Source organism: Micrasema longulum, unplaced genomic scaffold, assembly GCF_059751315.1.
Source record: "Micrasema longulum isolate JH-2025_06_02 unplaced genomic scaffold, ASM5975131v1 h1tg003668l, whole genome shotgun sequence".
Classification (NCBI taxonomy): domain Eukaryota; kingdom Metazoa; phylum Arthropoda; class Insecta; order Trichoptera; family Brachycentridae; genus Micrasema; species Micrasema longulum.
Genome location: NW_028280701.1, coordinates 13,758 through 40,262, shown reverse-complemented (window position 1 = coordinate 40,262; position 26,505 = coordinate 13,758). Strand labels below are relative to the sequence as shown.

Below are 26,505 nucleotides of genomic sequence, written 5' to 3'. Positions count from 1 at the left end.
ACCGTCATTTTCATTTTAAATTTAAACAAGTCGTAGCATAGCAGAATTACTGGAAAGCAGTGTATGGTAAACCAAACCTGTCACATTCGAAACCACGATGATCGGTATGAGCGCGAAGATATATCGGCATATTAAAAAAATTATAATTTAGAAGTGTTTCAAAACTAAAAATAATAAAACACCTAATAGGCTTACTTCTGCGCAGAGGAAAACAGGAGTGCGGAGGGGGTAGCTAACTCTGCGGTGTGCTGAAGTAAGCAAACATTTGTTATTTTAAATTTTGACACGCTTCTAAATGATTTTTTTAATATGCCAATATGTCATCTTGCTCATACCGATCATTGTGGTTTCGGGTGTGACTGGGTTTACCATACACGCAATTACACATAAAACGATTTATCATTATCTTCATGTCCCGACTTGCTAGATAAATCCGCGTAAAGTCGGAACTGTATGCAAAATAATTCAAGCAATATACACTGAATACATAATATACATGATATTTTTCTGACTTGATGCAATTTAATAAATTAAAATGTATTAAATGTAATTAATGTAAGCAATAGATACTATAGTCTAATATAATGTTTTAATTGTTTATATTTTCTAAACTTTTTTATTTGTTTTTTTTTTTTAATATTTTTTTTTATATTAATTTTTATTACTGATTTTTTTTTTTGTTTTTGGTCAGGCTGTAAGAAAATGCCAAGGGCAATAAGTCCGCAATTTAACCATGTATACCTTTGTTTTATTTTTGTTTTTATCACATTTGATATTAATTTTATGGTCGGTCTCGTGGTGTAATGGTCAGCGCGTTTGCCTATAATGCAAGAAGTCTCGGGTTCGATTCGCAACATGGTTGATACGAAACATTTATTTAAAAGAGTGTTTCCACATTAGAATATTTCATAGTTCCATGACTGGTACCTGAAGCCAAAGACTGATCATCTTTCCTTCATGCAACAAAAATATCAAGCTACGTTGCGATTGCTTACCAATGCAGTTCCCTATGCACCATCAGGTGCTGAAAGGGAATGAGGATGATGATTATGGTTAATTAAGATTCATTATTATTATTACAGTATAATACAACAAAAATAATTAAAAATGAAGATATGGTTCAGCATTTTCAGATGTACGTAAAACTCTATGATTAAAAAATTAAATTGAATGTAATATGATGTTTGTTGTTGTAGCCGCGAGAACCACTGCGAGATCGAGCGCCGACGAAGGAACAAGATGACCGCTTACATCACGGAGCTGTCGGACATGGTGCCCACGTGCAGCGCCCTCGCGCGCAAGCCGGACAAGCTCACCATCCTGCGCATGGCCGTGGCGCACATGAAGGCGCTCAGAGGTCCGTACCGCATTGCATGCTTCTAACTTCCGATTAGCGCCCGCACCACTGTCCCGTCCCGCCTCGACCGCGCGGGACAGGACAGTGGGCAATACAACAATCCGACCGTAGTCCGAACGCTGAACGCTACTATTAAGGCTGTAGACTGGTAAAACGCTCGCAAAATTAGAAAATCATATGATTTTGCCATTATAAAACGAACGTTTTTTTTTTAATCGCTCAATAATAAAAAAACAAATTAGATAAACACAATATTTTTTAAAGGTGTTTCTGTTAAAAAATGTACATAAAAGTTTTATGTAACCAAAATATAATTACTTTTAGACCGGCAGATTACCCCATTTCAAATTTAGACTAAACTTAGGTATCTGGGATCTCAATAAAGACTAAGTATTGAACGAAAATTTGTTGTAATAATTTGAAGATAATAAATTGAACATGAAAGTGGCCGAAGCCAAATTTTATTTTTTTATCGTGTGAAATGCGCCTAAGAGTGTGACGATGTTATTTAATAAACCTCGCGTTATACGAAAAGATCAGTTAAGTTTTTTTTATCGGCTTGGCATTTTTCAAAATAAATTACAAAGCACGTCATTTTACGTGTTAACTTAATTTTTTTAATGAGTTTTACTCCCGAGTCGACTATTATGCTCGGACGGGTACCTGTTTCTCTCTGCGCCCGTGCACAGTTTGTAATGCGTATGACATCTCAATCTATTATCCCGCGTGTATATTCCCATGTTCTTTAGACTATTCTGTCTTCTATAAATGGGCCGGCGCATTTTTCATAACCGAGTTAACAAGCCATTCTTCTATTGTGGACTATCACCACTCGTATAGATATGTCTCGTGTCTACTCCGGGTCCTGACTCACTCTCCTGTGTTACTATTGTTCCTTCAATGGTGTGGCGTATACGCGGTGTTTTAGGGCCAGACCGCGAAACCTCAGCGGAACATTTCTCATTGTATACTTTTTTTAAATCCTAATATTTTTTTCCCGAAAATTCATTTTTCTAAAATTTGAAAATGGAGTAAATCTTTAATTTCTCGTACTAGCGCCCCTTCTACAAACCCCTACCTCTCCCCTTAAAAAAAATGAGATAAAAAACGTATTTTTACATGAAGATAAGTTGATAAAACCTTACGTTTTTATCATATGCTGTGTAGAACCAGCTTTTTGATCAATATTTCATGTCGACCTTTCCAGGAAACGAATCCATGACCTCAAGCATGGTAGGCGAACGGGCTTTAATTGCATCTATAAAATATTGAATTACTCCTAAAAATCCTACTTTTAAAGGACCTTTACGAATTGGAATGTATCCTAATACTTTTTTTTAACATATTACAATAGAGATGAAGAACATTTAAGAGAAGATAATAAAGAATTCTAGGCATCTACAGGGCTTATGACCTGTCAATAGCTGGTTTAAGTGGCCACCTTACACACTGTGTAAAATTCTCCATTCTGCCCATATTTGAATATCTATATTCCTTCAATTCTTTAATCTGTTGATGTTTGTGAAGTTAAAGAGCTGAAACCTTTATTTATGCGGGTGAGATTAATCTAATTGAATTATTTCACCTACATACTAGGCAACGCCTGAAATTTTTTTTTCAATTTCTACACTTCTTCGTGGACCAGGTGGATTTATCAATATGCTAATATAAATTGTAAAGTAATTGTAATATGTTAATATAAACAGCTCTCCAGGGAGTTGAATCCAGTCCTAATACTTTTTGTTCCAATAAAGTAAAAAAAGCTTATCTTACTACAGTACAAGGCCGACTTATCCCCACGTGATTTCGTTTTTATGGATTTTTAGCCAAGAGCAGCCAGCTTCCGTTTCACACATTGATATGTATTCTTCGTCCGCCCGGACACATACTAAAAATAATCTGAGAAAGTTATAAAAATCGGAAGAGTCACAGATAGTCTCATCTTGCGAAGGAGACGCGTTCGCACAATAATATTTACCGGCGAGACTAAAATATTCCGTTACGGGCGAGAGAGACTCGGTGCGGTCCTTTAAGTCGGAACTCGGAACTAATATTAACGAGGAACATAAAGATATCTCCGCGGTAGGTCAGGTTGGGTAGGCACTCAATACCGAAAGCCACTCGGGCCGTCCAAACTGTAAACTATCGCCACTCTGGTCTCCGAACCCGCCCATTGCCAATAATGAGTGATAATTGAACGTAGTTATGCAGGAAGCAGCCAGTCCCTCAATTTTGAAAAAATGCTTTATTGATATTATCGGGAGAAGTAAGGTCAATTTTATGTTCTAAAAACAGCCAGACTGCTTTTGTAAAAAAAACTGTAATAATCACCTCCTGAAAATAGTGTCAATCAAAAACACGACATTTCTCAATTTGCAGAATATACCCCTACACTACCAAATTTTTCCGTTTCTTGAAAAATCATTAAAACGGGTCAAATAGATAATAAGGTTTGTTAATAATTTGTAATATAAAAAAAAATGTTTTAATTGTTTATCATTTATAAAAGTCAAAAACATTCCAAATGTTGAGTACGTTTGATTATTCATCATTTTCACAAAAGTGCTATTTTCTGAGTTTTACTTTTCTATGGCTGGCTGCTATCTGCATAACTACGTTCAATTGAACGTAGTTTTGCTGAAAACAGCCAGTCCACAATAAAAAAAAAGATAGATATTAAGTAAGATCAATTCTATGTTGATTACAAAAACGGCATTTCTCCATTTGCAGAAAACACCAAAGAACTAGAAAAATCTTACGGTATACATGCTGATGGGAAGATTAATTCCTCCAGAAATCTAGTTCCTTTAAATTAATTAAAGTGGATTAATATATTAGTATTTTAATTTTATAAATTCAGTAATTTAATAAACCTGTAATAAAAAAAAAGTTTTATTACGGAATGTCACGAATGACGTCAAAAGCATGCAAAACCGAAGGGCATGTATGACAAGATGTATTAATGCGGAAGAAGCTAGAAATGTATGCCAGGATAGACGTGTGTGGCGGTCCATTTTCTCTGCCTACCCCTACGGGAAAATGGCGAGATTGTTGTAGTAGTAGTAGTAATGTCACATCATACATTTTAATTTTAAATTAGGTATCATTCGATATTATAAATTATATCTGGCTGTATATTTATATTTTAATGTATATTTTAGGTTGTGTGATCAGCCAGACTTAAAAAAATTGCCAAAATTCCTTTAACACATAATTAAATTATTTTTAAAGTTATTATAACAAATTAAGTGATTCTTAACAGTCAAGTACTCTAATATAAATAAACAATAACATGTTCAATACATAATGACACAACATACATCAAAGTTTTACTAGGGCTATCTGTTTTCTGCGTCTTAAGTCTCTATTTATTTATCAAAGTAAAAAAAAATTGCAACTGTTGTGTAAATTTGAAAATGAACTTTTTTCATAAAAGTGCTATTATCTAAGATTCGCTTTTTTTATAGCTGGCTGCTTTCTGCATAACTACGTTCAATTTGTATCATTTTCATTACTCACAAACGTGAAAACGAACAAACTATCATTAACAAATTGCAACAGAGATAAAGAACATTTAAGGTAAGGAAATTTCGAAGTCTAGACTGGTTTGAGTGGCCACATTACACACTGTAACATTTGAAGCATGTTTGAACATCCATATTTCTTAAATTCTTCCTTCTGTTTATTAATGTGAAATGAATGAGCTGAAACCATTATTGATGCGGGTGAGATTCACCCGAACGAATTTTTTTACCTGAATACTGGGACACGCCTGAAAATATTTTATTTTCTTGTAATATTTCAATCTTAATTACTTCTTAAGGGATCTAGCACAGATTGTAATCTATTATAACAATCTATTATAATGTATGTTTTTTGTAGCTACTTCTTTACAAGCCTGTAAGTTTCGGTAAGGGGAAATTTCATTGACTAGTGTTTGTTATTGACAATTACGCCACGACGAGGCCGTAAGAGCTCTCTGGTTCGATTCCCGAGATGGTTGACATGAAATATTTATTTAAATGGGTATTTTTACACTAGAATATTTCATAGTCCCTCACTTCATATAATATTACCTTCATGTAACTTTTTTTAAATCAAGATAATCTTCGATTGCGTACCAATTCAGTGTCCTATGCACTATTAGGTGCGGAAAGGGGAATTAGTGAATTAATGAGTGTTTGTTATAAAACTAAACATGATCTAATAAACCACCGTTGGTGCCTTGAAGATCTATCAATATTGTTCCGTCCTAGGACTCGACCAACGTGTCAACAGCAATTTGTTGAACAAAACATAAATAAACGATATAGACGGACAGGCTATCTCCGCGGAACAACGGTTACCGCCCGCGGCCGCATTGTCCTCGTGTGACCGCGCTCGGACAGGACCTTGTGACTATAGCGATTTGCTCGACGTGAACTAGTCGCTCCCGCACATTTTTTCTGCCGAAAATGGCGGCAGAAAAAATCCCCTTTATTCTTATGTTCGTTCTTTAACAATCACAATTTATCCTGGTATAAAATTTATTTATTCATACAAACATGCATATTACAAAAAAAATAAAAAAATGTTGCCATGAGCCCTGTGTTGAGTTGGAATACAACATTATGGAAAGTGAGAGCATGCACAATATTAAAGAATACTAAAAATAAAATTATTACGTAAACATTCATTTTAATAAACATCTAGACAACGCGCTTAATAGTTTATAAATAGTTATGCAATGTCTCGAAAAAAATTGTAGCTTTCGTGAACTCGCTCGTAATAAACGCCGTCGTGTATTCATTTTCGCGGCGCTCACGTGTGAACTGCGGCCGAATTTTCGTATTTATTTTATTTTATAAATTTATTGTATAAATAAGTATGCATATTTAATAACCAGGAGAGCGGCTAAAAGGATCTACGATGCAAATGTTGATGGATGCAGAAAACGAGGAAGACCGAGAAAGACATGGCACGATCAAGTCCATCAAATACTTGAAGATGGACATGTCAAAAGTAGGAATAATCGGCGTGCGTGCATGATAAGATGTATGAATGTAGAGGAAGCGAGGTCTGTATGCCAAGATAGAGTGTTATGGCGTTCTATCCTCTCTGCCTACCCCTACGGAGAAACGGCGTGATGGTTTGTTGTTGTTGTTGTTGAATCCATATAAAACTAGTGAGTTAGAAAATGAATACGGAGCGTCCTCTGGTTAGGATAGTCTCCATCTAACATGACACAGGCGTTGTCCTATTGTCATATTGTCCTAGCGTTCTGTCCCGCGCAGTCGAGGCTGTTCACGGAACTGCATTGTCCACATGTAAAGGATACTATACTATGTACATAAGTAACATTTTTGTGGTAATTTTCGAAATTTAGAATAGTGGTCCTGGTGTAATTTTTGTACATATTGTAATAGATTTAATTTACATAGGCATTTGAAATAAAATAAACCGTCTTTTTATTGTTATTTCTTACTACACAGATTAAATTAAGTAGTTCACAAAGTTAAAACTTGTTGTTTTATAATGTGTCTTATCGAAATGTAAAAAAAATATTGATCTACATTTTTATCTACTTTTATAAATATGGATGAAATAACATCAATCTTGTAATATGTCCACTTTCATTTATTTCTGTAAAAACCTTTCAGGCGTTAAAATTGTTTAATAAATAAATATTATAACTATCGATTGGTCATTTTCTTTTGTGGTTGGTGTTTGGTTAGCTTTGTCGAACGCGATATTGTAATATTCCGCAGTCCATTATGCGGAGAACCTACCGATGTCGGGGTCGTCTGTCATTTATGCACTAACATATGCAAGATGTACATATCGTCCTACTGTTTGTCATTCATTTCACGATCGCCATTTGAAAAAAAAAACGGTTAATTCATTGACAAAGGCGCGCCTGGTCATTTTTATCGTTTTAAAAATGGTTACTGAGAAATGCTAAAGGCCTTACTAACTGCTATCGAAACACCCAATCAGAATAGGAATATGCACGCGTGAGTGGGTACACAGCGTGATATCCATTGAAAAATACTTTTCAGTGGAGAAGCCGATTTCTGCATACGATTGTTTGGAACGACTGACAATGCAACAGAACGAGCCTTACGTAATCAAGCAGTGCATAATATTATATAGTATGCAGGTACCCACCATTCGCAGAAGAACAATATTAGATTGGTTTTCCATAGTGATGAAATTTAACACGAAACATAATATATTGTGTGTTAAATAGCACTATGAAGTTTGATCACGTTGCATTCATATTGTGTAGGTATACTGTACCCACACATGAACTCAAGATGGACAATAATTCAAACTGTTGAGAGTCAAGCATCATCGGCTCATAAAATAGTACCGGGAAGAATAAACCGTTTTATCGGGGTACTAAATTAAACCGTAATTTACACTCCGGAGTAAAGCGACCCGGCACCGTGGCCTCTACCTTCACACGAGGAACCATAATTGATTTCACTATTATTAGCCATAAACGTTGAAATTATACTGCTTTTATTAGTATTGCCTTTGAATTATTTTGTTTGAACATATAACTTGTGTTAATGTTCCGTGCTTGTTCTGTGATATTATTCAATGTCAACCGACTTTGATAATTAAACGACATAAAAGACGGTAGATAGTCGTTAAATGCCCTCGCGAGAGGAAAGAACTGAAAGTTACACAATTTAGTCATTTTCGTCGATTAAACTGCGTCATTCAAATGTAGGATCTCATTTATAGACGGAGGAGTTTTGAGAAACATTAACTGATATTAAAAAAATACAACAGAGATGAACAGTATTTTAGAGAAGGAAATATGGAAGTCCAGGCATTTTCAGGACTTACGACCTGTCGATTGGCTGATTTAAGTGGCCACAATTTACCCATGTATGAACATGCATATTTCTGCAATTCTTCCATCTGTTGATTGCGGTGAAGTAAAAGAGCTGAAACCTGTATTGTTGTGAAGAGATTCACCCGATTAAATTATTTCACGCACCTACTAGGCCACGCCCGAAAACAATTTTATATTGATATGTTGAGTTTTTTTTTTTAGTTTTTCTACTGACATTTCTTGATGGAACTGCATTGTTAATTATAATAATAAAAATACGTATATAGTTTTATTCCACTTTTATTTTTTATTTATAAATTTTTACCAGTGACCGGGTTTCGTCGTGACCGACATCGTCAGACTGGCAAAAATTTGGCACTGGTAAAAATTTATAAATAAAAGTGGAATAAAACTATATACGTATTTTTATTATAAGTTTTATATTGATTTATATCTTTTTTTTTTTATTCTTAGTTTTCAGTTCTTAGAACATTGCCGAAAATATACTTATACCTGCATCCTTAAAAAATATTTAGTGATATTTTTTTGCGCAACATGTATGTTCAGTGTTGGATTTGAACAAAGGGGTTGAAAAAAATAACGGGAAAAAACGCGCCCTAACCTGTTTATATGACTTTCATGAAATTCCCGAAAACATTTCCACGGCCAATAATACGCGAAGGAACATTCCCCAGCCCCGTATATTCAGTATATTGCAGTACGAAGCACGCGTTTCCCACTCTCCCTCGCCATATAAATATGATACAACTCGCTTTGTTTTCCTTCAGCGATTTATGGTACGTAATATTATGATGTATCTTTATTGTCGAGTTTTTTTTTACAAATTAAAATGTTAACGTTTTTAGTACGCTACATTATTTACGAACCTGTCTGCTAGGAAATAATGTTATTGCATGACATCCAGCTATCTTTATAACTAAATACTGAATTTTAAGTTCTTATTCAATTTCATTTCAATATTCCTTTTTTCGTTTAAAATAAGATCCAAACGTAGTTTCCTTATGTTTTATAAAAGTAATATTTTGCTCAAATTTTTTAAATGTTTTTAATTAAATTATACTTAATACCTTACCCTTGTGCGCCGAATTTATTTTTAAAACCAATAAAAAAATACATATTTATGTGTAAAATTCTGTTAGGGCGATTTAAACAAAAATGGCACACCGGAACGACATCTTAACTTGTAAAACATATCGTCGGCTTAACTTATAAAACGCGTAAATCATTAACTTATTTTTTTTAGGGGAGAGAAAAAACAGTTTTTACTTCTGTGGCGAAGTTGTTTTTTTGATATTTAGAAAAAAAAACCTCACGATTATACAAGTTTAACATACGCATGTATTATTTGAAGACTTGACAGAAAATGCCCAAATGAGAACATTTATAGACTTACGAGTTTTACAAGCTAGGGTGACGATATGGTTGATTTGTCCACGTGGAGTTATTGATTAACATCGGTGAATTACTTTTTTTCGTTTCATTGTAATACAAGTCCTGGACATTTCCAATTTATTTTTTAAGAATTTAACCATTGCCACTACAACCGGTTAGGTATGCAGAATTATTGTAGAGGCCACTAGTGACCGACTGAAATAAAACTTTCAACTGAAACCGAAAACGAATTATGGCTTCTGTTCTAGTTTCGGCCGAAACCGAAACTTGTTTAAATAAATTAAAAGTAACTTAAAAACGTCCAAAATTAGACGTTATTTTTGTTAAACTGTACGAGTTCATTAAAATAAGTGTAAAATAAAATGCATAATGAAATAAAAGGTACTTATTCAATGGTTCGTTGTTACGTCATACATATAACTTATATGTAACAGTTCTTCAGTGCACGCTATCGGAACTTAAACTTATTAACTATTAAGGAATTATATACATTTAAAAGATTTTAGAACTCACGAGAACTTGAGAGTCACGAGCCCTAAGATACACCCGAGTACAGACAAACTTAATTCGACACATCCTGACAGCAGGTTTCGGTTGAGCTAAAGTTTCGGACGATTTTCGTCCGAAACCGAAACTTCGGTCAGTCACTAGACACTAAAATAGAATTGTTAATTTATTTATTCATTTTGGAAAAAAAACAACAGTTATATATACGTATAATTCATATAGAAGATAAGGGTATATGGAAACTTGAATTGTAAAAATAAAAACCCAGTAATTAATTGAAATTCATTTCAAAACTAAGAAATGCTACTAATTAATAAATAAAAATAAAGTTTTAAAAAAAAATAATAGTAATAAAATATGTTCATAGTAAATAAGTACATTTAGAATTGTATTTTCAAAACAAGAAGAAAAAAAAACAAATTATGTAAAAAATATTGACGAAGGTACAAAACATAATTTTTAATGACATTCTTATATAATTAAACAGGCGTATTATCAACGCGTATAAGGAATCTTCTATTAATTTAGTATGGGAGAGATGAAAAATGTCTGCGTGACCGGAGAGAACGGTATTGTAATAATGACATGCTCTATAGAAAAAATCATTCTTTCTTGAATTTGTCCTGGGTATCAGCAAATTGAATGTAGTTTGGAGTATTTAAAAAAAGAAGACATTACTCGCTCTGTTTTCGTTGCCGATTTTTCCCCAATCGCGTCACAAACAACGCGAAACCTCCCCCGTAATAAATAAAATAAATTAGCGCTGTAGTTTTCCTCGGCGTCCTAATGCAGTAAGCATGTCAGCCGGTATCTGATTTCCTGTATTCCTATATTAGCTCGGCTCTCCTCTCTCTCTCCTCTCTCCTCCCTCGCGTACTTTAGACACGAATCTACGAGGATCTCATTATGGTGGAAAATTCGCTGCTACTAAACATTCTTTGTATCATAAATACATTATGTTTAAGTTCCCCCGATTTAAAAGATGAATTTTTCTAAGCAATCCCTGCAGCTCAATCACAATGGTTGCACTTGTCGGCAATTACCGACTCGATAAACATTTCTTGTAGATTATTAGTGTTAAGGACTTGTAATCGACGTGATAAACACATGCGATTGTGCACCTGGAGAATCCTTGTATTGAATCGTTTTCTCACACCTTTAATTTTTAAATGATTAAACAATATTTTAACCGTACATTGTGTGTTAATTGATAAAAAATATCAATCTTTTAAATATTAGTCCAACGTTATTTTGTATTTTCCATTATTTTAAAGGCCAAATAGAACTAAATTAAGTTAATTTATTAAAAAACTATACATAAAAACTTTAACTATACAAAAAAAAAAGATTAATAAACTATACATTAAAACCTACCTACCTAAATAATAGCGTAATTCAAAACCGTCTCTAAATCTTGCAAACACAGATTTCAATTATCCAATTTAACGCTGCAAACTAAGCATTCTTCATTGAGTTGGTGAAGCATAATTAGAAATCTTACAATTCTTTTTTTCAAGGTTTTTTGCAAATACGTCAGTACTAACTCCTTCAATGGAGATTACTAAGTTTGCTTCTAATATCGACATGTATCGAAATTAAATAAGTGCTTTGATTTTACCACCGTTTTCGTAAAATTGAATCACATTTAATTACTTCTGGAACAAATTTTTCAAAATGTTTCGTGCTATACCTTCTTATCTCGTATAATTTAATCATAGTTCTTTTTATAGAGCAAGAAAATGCACCCTATTATTATTGTAGATGAGTGGTTATGGTATCGCCTCTGTCGGCATTCTTGTTGCTGGAGCGAGTACGTTTCGTGGGCGGTCAAGTAGTAGTCATTACACCCAAAATCATCTCGAAAGAGATAATCACTTTGGATACCTGCAAACTACACTCGTACTACTATCCTTTGCATTCCGATTCCGTTATTTTGGGGAACGAGCTTTCTTGATTACTGTATTTATTTTATAGGTTGAAGAAAAACTCGCTTAGATTTTGTCAGGCTTTTATCGAATCTCTTTTCAGTTGAAAACAAAACATCCTAGATGAAAATCAGCAAATGATACCGCAGTTTTAGGATCTATGTGGGCATATCGATAGGGACGAGGTTGTCAATTTTTTTAAAGTTCGAGATTAACAATTAGCAAAAATTGACAAATCTGCTTTCCTTCCATACTTTAACTTTTATTTGATTTTATATATCTTGAAATTTTTATGTTTTTTCATTGTGTATTTTTGTATTATTTAATTTAGTACTTACTCTTATTTGACATATTATTTATTACTCCTATTTCTTACTAAAGTATAGAGCGTATTATCTAGTTTTTATACATGTATTATTTTTCTATTGATTTCAATGATACTATTATTTTTATTTTTTTCAACACTAATATATTTTACTATTATACTATTTATTTTGTTGATTTCAATGATATTATTATTTTTAGATTTGATTATGTACGAATCTAAATTTGTATAATAATTATTTTAACCCTTATACTGCTAAACAACTGATTATGATTATTATTTTTTTACATTTTATTCCTTAGAGTTTTATTATTTATACCTTGTTTTTCTGGATTGTTATTACATTGCAACACATGTCATTATAATTTAATCTAATCAATTTGACTATGTATTTTTTATTTTGAATTATTATGGCTTGACACGGGCACAGCCTAAAAAGCCTTAATAAGTTCATTAATATTTAAACTAGTGTTATTTTGAATTAATAAATAAATACGTGACGTATTTTTTTTGATCAGCAATGGTCAGCGTGTTTGCCCTACCGTGCAAGAGGTTCGATTCCCGACATGGTTGAAGTGAAATATTGATTTAAATTGGTGTTTTCACTCCAGAATATTTCGTAGGCCCTGGACTGGTATCTGAAGCGTAAGACTGATCATCTTACTTTTATGTAACAAAAATGATCAAGATACGCTGCGATTGGTGTACCAATGCAGTGCCCCATGAACCATCAGGTGCGGAGAGGGAATGATGATGATGTTGAATTTTACTCGTATTGTGTATTTTTTTATCATTTACAGTTTTAAAAACTCTCGCTGCAATAGTATTGTTTTATAGTAAATAGAACCGGGTTGTGGTTCAAATCGGATTATGGTCCCGTGGCTAGTGTTTCGGATTCACGGATCAGAGAACCGTGGTTCAAAGCCCACTCTACCCTAACTTACATTACATATTATATTACATTACATTACATATTTTATTTGTACAAAATATTACCAATCAGCAAAAGTGCTGGTATGATGAAGTTGATAAAATTAACATCACATATTACTCGTCACATGGGTCGTTCGAACAATTTTTTAAGGTGTTTTTAAATGTGTATATATTTTGTATATTTTTTAAGTCATTAGAAAGTGAATTGTAGAACTTAATTGCTGTATACTTGATTTCCATTTTCTAATCGTGAGTTATTTACGACTCGTTGAAAATGGCCACCAAAATTAAAATATTTAGGTAAATTATAAGAACGTTAATATTTTTTTTTTCTTTAAAAAAGAAAAATCCTGTTGATAGAACATTTTAAATTGTTTAAACATAACTTATTATTATTCTTAGAGGTGGGGGTCAGTGCTATTCTAGATCTTTTGTGACGGGTCCCCGTTAAGTTCTCGCCCTCCGAGCCTGGGTCTATAAAGAGCCTGGCTACTGTGCGGAAGGCGAGAATTTAAATTTTGCCAAATCTCCCCATCTGAGCCCAGGTCTATAAAGAGCCTGGCTACTGTCGGGAAGGCGAGAGTTTATAACTTACCTGTAAGATTGTATTTAATTATGTGATAATCAAATAAAATGTTAATTTTTATAAATATTCATAAAAAAAACTGAGATAAATGAATATGCAAAATCATCAATTTTATTTCAACTTTTTTTCAATTCAATTCAATTCAATTTTTTATTTATTTTAAATATAACATATACATTACAAAAATATATTCAATACGTACATATTATAAAAAAGGAAAAAAAATACACGAAAGAGACTCGTGTCAAAGGAGTCGAAGAATCCTGCTCCGGAAAACCCCTTCGGATACATGGAACAGATCAATATCCAGAGCGATGTTGTTCAACATAGCGGTAGCTCTTCCAACAGGCATAACCATAGGCAGGTTGGTCCTGAATATCGGAATATGAAACAATCTATGCTGACGCTGTCTTAGGTAATTATCAGGAACATACAAACCAATGCTCATCATAATTTCAGAATTATCGATCATACCGCGCAACAATCGATAAAAATGTGTGGTCAAATACACATTCCTTCTAGTCTCTAAACTGTTGTAGCCAAGCATACCCTGGAGAAACTCGGTCGGGTAGAGCCAAGGATAATACCCGCACTCTCTCATGTAGAGATATCTCAGAAACTTCTTTTGGATTTTCTCTATCATAAGAGAGTACTTCAGTTCATGTGGCCCCCAAATCATCGAGCCACTCTCGAGTCTACTTCGCACCAAGGTTTTGTCACTTGCCTATTTCATTTTTGACTCAAACAATAATCGTTTTCAGCAAGTATTATTATTTATTTTTTTTATCTGTGTATTTTTTTTATGAATTAATTTTGGTTTTCCCCACGACTAATTTACCAAATAATAGGCGATGATAAATGGTTACCTTTTAAACATAGCTCTGCGGACGGACCGATGTCACACCGCTTTGTTAGGTGTCTCCCGTCTCGCGCTGTCGCCGCGGCGGAAGGCCTCTCCTGCCGTACGAAGGCAGGTACTCGCGCTGGCGCTGGTGGCCGGTTCCTGGTCCCGAGCCCCCAGTTTAGTATTCCACATACGGTGCGATGTCGTGACTAGGTGTACTGTATACACGTGCATACTCGACTGTAGGTCCTACAGACATCGCCTTTGTTTCCCGTAACTTGTCCACACAAATTTTCACCTGTAACCCTTCCTTCGTATTCGAGACTTGTGAACTGGCGCGTAGTGACCGACCGAAGTTTCGGTTTCGACCAGTTTCGTCCAATGAAACGAGTTTCAGCCCCGGTTTCGGGTTCGGCCGAAACTTGTTGTCGGGATGTGTCGGATTACGTTCGTCTGTACTCGGGTGCATCTTATGGCTCTTAACCCTAAGTTCTCGTTAGTTCTCAAGTCTTTTATGTTTATATTTTGGTAATTCCTTTATAGTTAATAAATTTAAGTTCCGATAGTGTACACTGAAGAACTGTTACATATAAGTTATACAGGGTGTTCATTAAACCCTGTCACATCCGAAACCACGATGATCAGTATGAGCAAGAAGATATATTGGCATATTAAAATATTTTTTTTAGAAATAATAATATTTAAAAAAATAAAATATCAAAAAAAGCAAATGGTTGCTTACTTCTGCAGGGAAGAAACGAGCAGGGGGAGGGGTAAGTCTGATACTGCGCCGCGCTCCCCTCACTTCTCTCCTGCAGAAGTAAGCAACCATTTGTTTTTTTTAATATTTTATTTTTGAAAATTTTCTTTGTTCCAAATACTTTTTTAAATATGCTAATATGTCTTCTTACCCATACTGATCATTGTGGTTTCGGATGTGACAGGGTTTAAAGAACACCCTGTATGTATAACGTAACAACGAACAATTAAAGTTATGCCTTTTATTTCATTGTGCATTTTCTCTATCACTTATTTTAATGAACTCGTAAGGTTTAACAATAAAAACGCCTAATTTTGGGCGTTTTAAGATGACTTTTTACTTATTGAAATAATTTTCGGTTTTAGAAAATTTAATTCGGTTTCAGCTGAAAACTTTGTTTCTGTCTATCACTAATCACTACCGGTGCGTTGTTACGCCGCGACGTGCGTGTGGTGTAATTTTAATTGTAAATCTTTACCGAACATTTATAATTTATACTATTTAATTGGTTACACTTCATTGTACACCAATATAGTCATTACACGTGACCCGACCTCAACCCTAAAACACTTAGTAGCTTTATGTTCCCACGATGCATATGCGCAATCGATAAACGGATATGTTATTTTATTAAATACTTCATAGGTACGTACATTAATATTATTTAAGCTATTAGTTTGTATGTAGGCACTTATTAATCTTGATGCTTTCGTCATAATTCTAGAAACGAAATCTGAAGCGATAATCTTCGCGGTAGTTTGTAAAATCACGATACCAAATTTCTAAGTAAAACCGCAGTACCCGTTTATCTGTATACAACGAAGGAGGTGCGTTTAACACGAATTTATCGCTAATCTCTCGCACTAAAAGTGGTTCCATTGAATCTTGAATCGGCTCGGTGCGACTCGAGTCCCTCCCCGACTAATAAGCTACCATTCTCTATTTTCTATACTAATAAGCCTTTACTTTAGCACATACTTACCTCCGTATCTGCGCAGCATCGTCTGTTTTATTAACACCGTGTCGATGGTTCTCCGTTCCGAGTTGTGTTAAGGTCGAGATCGCTATCTGGTGAGATGAATTATTGCGGACCAAATCATGTTCGAGCCGTTTTCCCATGCTCGGATATTGGCTCGCTGGATATATATTAGCATGTTCTATTTGCTATTTATCCCCTGTACCTGTTAACTAAACAGTTATAATTACTGTAGTCTTTAATTTATAATATAATGCAACACTGAATTAAAATATTAGCTTAACTCAAATGTACAATGTTGAATCTCAGAACTATTACGGTATTTTTGAACTGATTTAAGATTGAAATGTCACTATCTAAATATTTCAGTGTCTCCCTTTTCTTTCCTTCCCACCCCCTCTCCACTCTTCGTAGTATAGTGTAGGTTTTTATTTAATTTTTGTATAAAATTATAAGATTCTGTAACCTAGAATATGTCCATGTACTTGTAATTTTCTCAAACTGAACGGTTTGGGTAGGTAGCAAGTAAATGTCTTGAGGTGGCATGCCCGCCCTTATATGTATATAGAGTGTTTAATAAATAAATAAGACCAATCGATACATTATTAAAGGTCTTTCAGTTTCAGTGCGCAGAACGGCGTTTATTTGGTATTTTTAAACACATATTACAATTGGTTTATCGAGGATATAACACGAAGTAATCTTTCCGAGCACTATGGTAGGTACATTGGCAGTGCTTAATTTAAGAATTTTCGTTGCCTTTTCGTTTTTCTACAAATGCAAAAGAGGAATAAAAGTTTTTACTCTTTTTTTTTCTTAAAATTTGCTCTAATTGTCGCATAAATTAATTCGGCGGAGAACATCCCGCCAACCCTTATCTTTCCTTCTGCCACCCTTTCCGCCTTTTCACTCAGTTTTTAATTTTCAGGGAGATTCTCAGTCTGAAGGGGCACTCGGACAGCCCCTCGCCCTCGCCCCCCTCCTCCGCCCCCGCCGCGTTCCCCACACCGCCTCCCATTCACTTGTTTAAAATGAAGTACCTAACTAGCCCCAGTCTTTTTGCAGCCGAAAGAATAATTTATGTCCTCTCTTTGTGTAACTTAACTCTTGGCATGAAGTCGCAGTGCCGCGTTAATTATTTAGCAAAAAAGCATTAAGTACCTACTTTTTGTGCATAATGCTGGCATTATTGTGTCTTTATAACATTCAGCGAAGCTATTTGGCCGTCGGTTGCATAGTATTTTGCAAACATTCTATTATGTGAAATGAGCCAAGGTCTATGCTAATTTCATGCGAAAATCTACGCGCATTATTATTTTTTATTCTTGATATTGCTATAGTTACGGTGCCTATTTAATTTCAGTAAATATACGTTAATATGGCACCGTTAACCAGATAACACGAAAAGGGGCTAATTATTTTGATAAATGTGGCTTCAACTGTAGATACCGCTGAAGGGATTCTCAGAAAGAGGAAAGCGATCGTCTCATAATCATACGGGGAACTCTGCCGAGGGGACGCCGGACGGCACGATAAACGTCGGAATACGGATCCATTGCAATTATTCTAATCACGGTGCGCATATAATCATGCACATTTATCGGCTTCATTGCAAACAATCTAGTGTTAATTATGCATACATTACATTGTGAGATTGTAAGCCGTCATTACCCAAGACTCGCGAGCTTCTCGGAAAATGATCGAGCCATTATAATATTTATAATCTTAACCGGTACATTTATCGAGGAGAGTTCACATTCAACAAATAAATCCACATTACATTGCCAGTTGAAAATCTCGATTTACCTATTTGCCAGTCCTGCCTTAGTATTTTGCATATTGCCGAAGAATCTATGTACAAGATACCCACTAAGGAAACCACGTGATGGCAGTTAGGATTGAGATTTAATACATAAGTTACGATGCGTTCACTATTTGTAATTAACCTGATTCTGAGAAGTGCTCCAATAATACCTATGTACGTTCATATGGGTGACTTGACAGTAGATATTAATGACGTACCTACATATTAAAAAAAATACGTAGATAGTAATGACGTACCTACATATTAAAAAAAATACGTAGATAGTAATGACGTACCTACATATTTAAAAAAATACGTATTATTCTAATTTATCCAGAGAATCCAAAATTATACATAATATTTGTGTCCGGGATAAATTTTGTTTCAGTTTTTGCGGATCTTCTCTAATTATATACGTTCTTTAATAGAGATATACCTTATGTTCAAATCAAAATGTATAATTCTTCCACCTGTCTATTATAACTGTATCGATATCAATGCACGTGTATTAAATATTATTCACGGCGATTAATTGATCATAAATCTCCCCCATTCCCCACAATCATTTTGTCTTGCGTCGCAGTTTATAAATTTGGCTTCGTGCATCTTGAATCAACATGAGTTCACTACCTTAGCAGTTAATCAACTAATTTCATGGTTGTCAGTTGTTACCTTTTAAAAATATCTTCTGTTTAATAGAGCTTGTAATCACTTATATACCATGTTGCTACGAAATATCGTATTACAATACAGCATGTAAAAACACGTAGGTACATAATAAAATGGAACTAAGGTTCATTGAACCTACCAAAGATGTGCAGTTTTAAACGTTTTAAAATTAAATCTGACACTTCTAAACGTATTTGTTTTTTTTTTACAAAAAGAAATGCAAAATTAGTCAACACATTAGTGTTCCGAAAAGCGACCCAACCACTTAATTTATATCCACGTCAATTACAATCTACATGTGTATATTCTATTCAAATCTTTAATAAATTTTGCTTATATGTGGGTAACATAATGTTTTCATATAAATCATTCAAATGTGCAGGGTTACAAGAAAAACATGTATTTTAACTTGGTTCACCGACAGACACTAACACATTAGCATAGTCTTATTAAACATTCGAACGCACTATATCCACCTATGATCGATTATTCATATCTCACACGAAGGCAGGATTATTTTTATTTATTATACGCCCAGACGGTTTTTACATGACAGGTACATTATTAAAATTCACGCGTTTCGTGGTATAACAAGTCAATATGTAGGTCCAATAAATATATCTGCTTAAATTCAAAAGGTTCACAAATCGGAAATCTCGAAATTTTGTTGTATATTGCAAAAATGTTATTTAAATCGGTTATATTTTTCTATAAAACAAAGACTCGCATGGATTTTGCATTATAAATGACCCAAATCGCACAACAGGCATTTTGCGTTTTGGTGGTAAACTTTAGAGCTTTCTGGGTGATAGCACAACACTCCGTAATTATATAGATACAGGTTTAAAAATCGAATTATCTTAAAAACATAAATATAAAAAATAAGATTATGAAAAAAAAAAAAGCAAAAACTCGTGATAAAACTTTGATGGCCAAATATGAAAAAGTCCAATTTAGATTTGTGACAATTTAACTATCCACTAAAAAAAACAATGTTCTTACATTTCTGCGATGTTTTTTGTTTTTCCTGAATTTTTTTGTGAAAAACACATTTCCAAGGGGCTACGACGAAATGCTTCTTGTATGGTAGCAAAAAGCGCCAAGCCCCATACAAATCGGACATCTTATAAGTATATGTAAGATGTATCTCAAATAAATAATTGAGTATAATGTGAATAAAACTATGACTATTATCGTTTCGCAACCCTGAAATTGTGACACGGCTTCGCAGTCGCCAGTCGCTATCCTTTACCAAACAATGGAGACATCACGCGGGAAGCCGCCAGCCGCAGCCGCAGCCGGCCGGATGCCCTGTAGCTGCGGCTATTGCGGTGGCATCGCTTATTGCATATATTTTTTTCATACCTATACAACAAATACCTACGTAGTATGCATAATATATTGATGTCACGCGAAACGGCCAAATATGAATCTGGGAAATTTTCGATTCGGGCCTGTCAATCATCCGCAAAGGGAGAATTCCCTTACGAATACAAAATTGTATAAAATATATTTTTGTCACCACGCGAAACACGTTGTTGAAGTATGTAAAATCATAATACATATTAAATTATCAATGTACGACACCTATTAGATTTTATTTATTTTTTTTAAATTTGTAAATACACCAAGAATTTGTGAATTATTTCCCTTTCTTTTCTATTTCTCTTTGTACACGTGTGCATTTATTACCAAATAATGCAAACAATTATGGAAAGCCTAATCAAATAACTTTGTTGATCTCGCTATTGTTTTTTTAAATTTAGTCTTTGACTGTATTATGGAGTTAAAGGCGATTTAAGCTGCTTGCTACTTAATGAATCGATTGTAATTCTACCGACATTAAGAAGAAGAAGATCGAATTATGCATATTCTCGCGTGTTGCGGAGATATCTCAATCGGGAGTTTTAATTTATGGTAATTTTGATCCTTAACTCGCAATGACTTTCATTCCATTTTAATTGGACGAACGTTTTCCCGTCGAACGCGAATGTCCCGGGTGCAGTAAAGGTTACCGCCTGTGCCACTGTCAGTCAACCCGGTCCATCGCGGCCTCTCGCGGCCTTTCGCGGCCATCCGTCGGCGTCGGAGAAACGTCTCAATCCCCCGTCGGACTGCTCAGGACGTCGACTCGGCGTTTCGTCACGCCGCGTATGAGAGAAGTAAATGGATATCCTACGTTCACCGAACGTCTTCGGTTCAGGGTAGTAATATTCACATTTGCCGAGTTAATGAACTTCTACCACCGCCTCCGCTAAAAAAGGCACAGAGTCGAAATCTCATCCAAGTTCCCCGCCATTGTAATGTTATTACCTGCACAAAAGGGTAAATTCGTAAATTTATTAAAAGTTGTTCCCACGGGCTGGCGCACGTGACCGCATCTTGATGGCATTTTTATGTACATTTTTCAGTTCTATTTCGACGTGTTTTAAATGTTAATTCTCCTGAAAAATTCTACGGCAATAATAATAGATTTTATGGCACGCTCTTCTAGGAAATTATGTCTATGAAGTTCGTCCTCTAGTTTTGGTGCATCGTTAATAATTTTCTTTCGTTTAATATTCCGCTGTTGTCACGTCCTTCCGCCCGCCGTATAAGCTTCGTAATATATTTTTTCGTAAATAAATGATAGAAGGAACAGGGGCGAAACAGGTGTCCTTAATTCAACATGCTTTCCCTGTTGCGAGCCTCCTCGTTTCTGATCTTTTTGGGTAAACCTTTCTCGGATTTAATTCACGCGTCGTTAAGGAGCAATCGTTGCGAAACGTAAATAATAGTCAATTTAATCTTCGCTAATCACTCCACTAAAACCCACGTATATAATGTATAAGAGTTAATGATTTAGTATCGCATTACCTCCTAGTTCCAATAACATCCGAATAAACCTCTAGTCCGCGCTGCGGAATCAACCGGTGCGTGTGGTTTAGTAATTGTGGAGTCGTTGGGATGAAATCATTCTTTCTGAGGTAGAAATAACGTTTTTTTTTATTTCTCGCGATTATCTATTTATTTATTTAATAGTTCTACGTATTTATAGTAAATATTTAGAAATATTGCATGGACTCGGAACAACAATAAGTTTCCACAAATTATACAAAGTAATTAAAGAAAAAGTATACAATTGCATTATACACACACCTATAATGATTACATTTTAAAAAAAGAAATTAAAGAAAATAAATAAACATATACTGTATTAAACGGGGCGGGATTAGGACAGGGATTCATGTAGAGAGAATAAGAAAAGGAAGGAAGAGTTAAAAAATATACTTATTTAGTATTATAGTACCAGTCAAGCTGCATTTTTACATTTTTTTACATTTTTTTTTTGCACCACAACAGGCCAGGTGGCCTAATTACAGTGGTGAATTACATCACAGAGCACCCAGGCTTGAGAAAAATCACATTTTAATTTTTGTGTTCTCACCGGGAATCGAACCCGGAACCTCCCGTGCGTGAGTCAAGCATCTTGACCACTACACCACGGAGGCCGCCATATTGAATACAATACAATACAAATAAAAATTATTACATAAACATAAATTTCAATAAACATCTAGACAACACGCCTAATAGTACTATATATATATATATAGTTAATCTCCTTAAACTTAGTATTGTATACTGAACAAAACCTATGGAAAAAGGTTTTTTTTTTTACGGAATATTTTCCTGATTTTCAAATAATATCAATGCAATACAAATAATTGCAACTTTATTTGATGCGCAGGCATTTCTCCGCGATTATCCTCTCGAGCCTATCAGAACTCGGAACTCGGAACGAACCGCGGTCGGTCTTCTCGGAACCTCCGCCATACGAGTATCACCTCCCGATCTCCGTCTGCGGCCGGAGATGCTAATCGTCCCGTACCCTTCCCGTCTCGCCCCGACCCGAGCTCGGGCCCGATGCCCGATATGCGGTCGCGTCTCGTGTAGCTGCCTGTGGCTGCATGGCACGCTACCAGATAACGACTGCCCTTTTCCTATTTTCGTTTTTTTGTATGATTACACTTCTAGGAATAATAATACGATTAAAAACATGAAATAGCCATTTCTTGCTTTATGAATTTTTATTCTGTTAAGATTAAATCTTCTTTCCTAAAATGCTTACAATTTTTTTACGAAAGTATTATTATCATGATTTTGGTTGTCAAATTTTGGTTTTAAACATCTCATTTTTTTTACAAATTTATCTACCAAATGTATTATGCTAAATGTGTCTGTTCAGAAGATAAAATAAACCTTTTCATAAGGCACTGCATTGGTACACCAACCGCAGAGTATCTTGTTTTTTCTTGTTACATAAAATGATCAGTCTTGCCTGTCCAAGGACTATGAAATATTACTGTACGTTTTGTTTTTTTATATTTGTTCCTATATGAAACCCATAATTGGTCTTGTTATTTGTTGTTATTCTTTATGTATTGTTTATTTCTACGACTGTGTTGGTTTCAAAAATAAATAAATAAAAAAATAGCGTGGAAACATCTTTTTAAATGACTGTTTCATGTCAACCACGTCTGGAATCAAACCTCAGACCTCTTGCATGGTATGCAAATGCGCTGACCATTTGATCACGAATACGGACTTTCACATTATTTTTAGCCGAATTGATGTTTCTTATTTAAAAAAAAGAAATGCGTTTTATCGTAACTAAATGAGCCGAGCGGGTCTGTAAATAAATAAATAAATATTTATAAAAAACGTTTAAATAAAATAAAAATTAACGCATGGAGGTTGGTTTTAATAACAGATATATTTAATACCTATTCAGTGGTTTTAATCCTAAATTTTACGATTCTAATTTAGTTAATATTCATAATTAACCCCTCTTGAAATTGATGAAAATGTATTTACCATTTATTCAATACCACTAGAAATTTTTTAATGTTTCATATTTTCAAAAACATGAACATTATTCGTGGTTGTAAAATAATACGTGTATTTTGATAATTTTTCATTTGTACAATATTCCCAATTGAAGTTAATTATCGCTTCCAATTATGTTTCTCCACCGCTGACATAATACAACCCCCACCGCTGAGCCGGCCTACCCGAGTAATTAAAGAAAGAAAATTGCCCTCCATTTGTATTTAATTATTATTTAAATACGCCCTCGCCTTATGTGACTGAACTCGCTTACACCGAACTAGACCTATACACCGAAAATATACACAATATTGAGTTTTGATAGTGTTATTTACCTTGGGCCTTACTTATAAACTTGGCATAAATTTACGCCTAGGCATAGTGATAGAATAATGATGGTATTACCATCATTATGTTACCACTATGCTTAGGCGTAACTTTATACCAAGTTTATAAGTAAGGCCTCTTATTCATTAAATTTGTTACCGTGTGAATATACTATGTTTAATTATGCTATTTTTAGAAACATATTATAATTAGTTACCCACTAAGTCTAATGACTTTTTGGTGTGACAAAATTTTTAGGACAGGTTTATTTTACACACTTTTATATTTATTAATTTATTACCCTTTTTACTTTCATTGTAAAGTATAAAGGGGATATTTCTTCAGTTCTTTTTTTCAAATGAAGATTTTCCACGTTAATGGTGCTTTGCGGGAGATCATTGAACAATCTTGGAATAACGCAATTTAATGTTCGTTCTCCGTAGTAATTTGTAATTGGGGAACGACCAGGGATCTAGTTTTTTTTGTTGTTATTATTTTTATATGCTAATATTAACTACACAATTATTGCTTACACATATATTCAGTTTTATAGGAAAGTGCGTTTGAGTCCTCAATCAATTTAATGAAAAATCCTTCATGTCTTAGTGCCGGACTGGGTCAAGTATTATTGTACATGTTTATGAGTTAATACGTCTTTTTGGACCCTCTATAACACATTCTAGCACTTTTGACACAATTTAATTCGAAGGAATGATTTTTTTATTTACAAGTCGTCATTATTGTTTTAAATTTATTTATTTATTTTTATTTGGAAAAAAAACAACAGTTTATACATATATTGTATACAGAAAATAAGAATATAAATAAACGAAAATTGTGAAAACAGTCAATATAAATTTTCCACAGTGGTGTAAGCTATTGATTAGGTACATTATTTATTTTATTATGTTAACATAAAAAGCAAATCTGCATTTTACAAATATTTATAATACTAACATATTTGACTTAATATACCATATATATATATTTTTTTTTTTTAAACATAAATTCCCTTATACCCAAGATTTATAAAAAAAAATTAAACCTAAAAATTATACAGCATATTCAGTAGAAAGTTATAATAATAGAACATTCTACAGTAATACAACAAGAAAATCATAAGTACTGTTTCATAAAGCTGGGCAAAGTGAACAAAAAACTGTATATATTATGAAATGCATGAATAAATAAATATAATTACCATTCACCACCTTTGAAAAAGTTCAAAAGGTTTGTTCTATAGGAACAATACCCTACACTAAATATATCAGATACGTGGGAATAACTATTGCCGAGTTCATGCAGTCTATTTAATACGGCATTACAAGTATACACTGTCCGTGAATTGTTGCTACAAAACGGTGGCACTTGTCCAGTCATTCTTCCAGGCACCCTGAAGTTGATGAGAGATACTAGTTTAGGGCAATCCTATATTGAATACAATTTTATCGGTATCAAAATAAAAGCAAATTAAGAAATGTTAGGCACTTAAAGTTGCAAATAAAATAAAAATACATATATTTATACATAGTAATAAAAATAATGTAAATAGAAACAAGATAAATTTAAAATTAAAGAATAATAAAAGAAAAGAAAAGAAAAGAAGATTTAAATAATACAAAGGGAGTAGAGGTAGTGTATTACCGCGCAACGCTTTAACTTTTACTTAAATATTCAATATATTCATTCAGTAGGGTAGTTTAAAAAACACTTACCCTCCGCTAATGGCAGAGTATCAATCACATTTTATTAGGCGAGGTGTCAGCTTGGCAGTGAGTTATTTGTGCATTTACCAATGTCCGCGGAATCACGCGATTTCAAACCCGTATTTTGTATTGGCTTCGGCCGACGCTCGATTATGCCTCTATTCGTCTTAACACCCCGTTAATCTCAAACGTCAGCTTTGCATTATATAATTGTTATCCGCAATCAGTTCGCCGACGCTGTAGGGCCCCGGAGTGGGTGAACTTCATTCTGTGGGGAAAATAGAAGCCTTATTAATTTCTATCCGTACCGTTTTTTTGTGGTGGTGCAAATATGAGGTTAAGGGCCTCAGGTATATTTGTAGTTTTCGAATTCTACTCTCTTTTAGATAGAGGTTGTTTTTCTAATTAAAAAAAAATAAATGCGATCGCTCTCCTTTCGTTCCATGTATCGATTAACTAAATCATCGAGTTGTCGATTCGTAAATCGTTGCCGACATAAAAAATAATCACAAAACTTGCTCCGCGCCGATCAGAGTCCCCTAGAATACTATTTACTGAATATTTCAAATCCCCTTCTCATTAATTCATCATTAATCTCGTGCAGCTATGGGATACGATTCATGATTTTATTAGGATCCATTTCTCACTTGCTCGCACCTAGTGCTACACCGCACACCT

General features: G+C 34.2%; 1 protein-coding gene across 1 annotated transcript; it reads left to right on the top strand.

Moving 5' to 3' along the window:
• Window positions 1–1,200: 1,200 nt before the first annotated feature.
• On the top strand, window positions 1,201–22,902 carry LOC148270626 (aryl hydrocarbon receptor nuclear translocator homolog). Its single transcript, XM_088242340.1, has 2 exons — window positions 1,201–1,357; window positions 22,656–22,902. Exons 1-2 carry the CDS (start codon window positions 1,240–1,242, stop codon window positions 22,859–22,861), a joined length of 324 nt encoding a protein of 107 aa, XP_088098466.1. The 5' UTR covers window positions 1,201–1,239; the 3' UTR covers window positions 22,862–22,902.
• Window positions 22,903–26,505: the final 3,603 nt, after the last annotated feature.

Excerpts from the sequence above, each read along its gene's own strand:
- LOC148270626 (XM_088242340.1), top strand. The coding sequence starts at position 1,240 with ATGACCGCTTACATCACGGAGCTGTCGGACATGGTGCCCACGTGCAGC. Across the intron at positions 1,358-22,655 it reads GCACATGAAGGCGCTCAGAG|GCATTTCTCCGCGATTATCC; the intron begins GTCCGTACCGCA and ends TTTGATGCGCAG.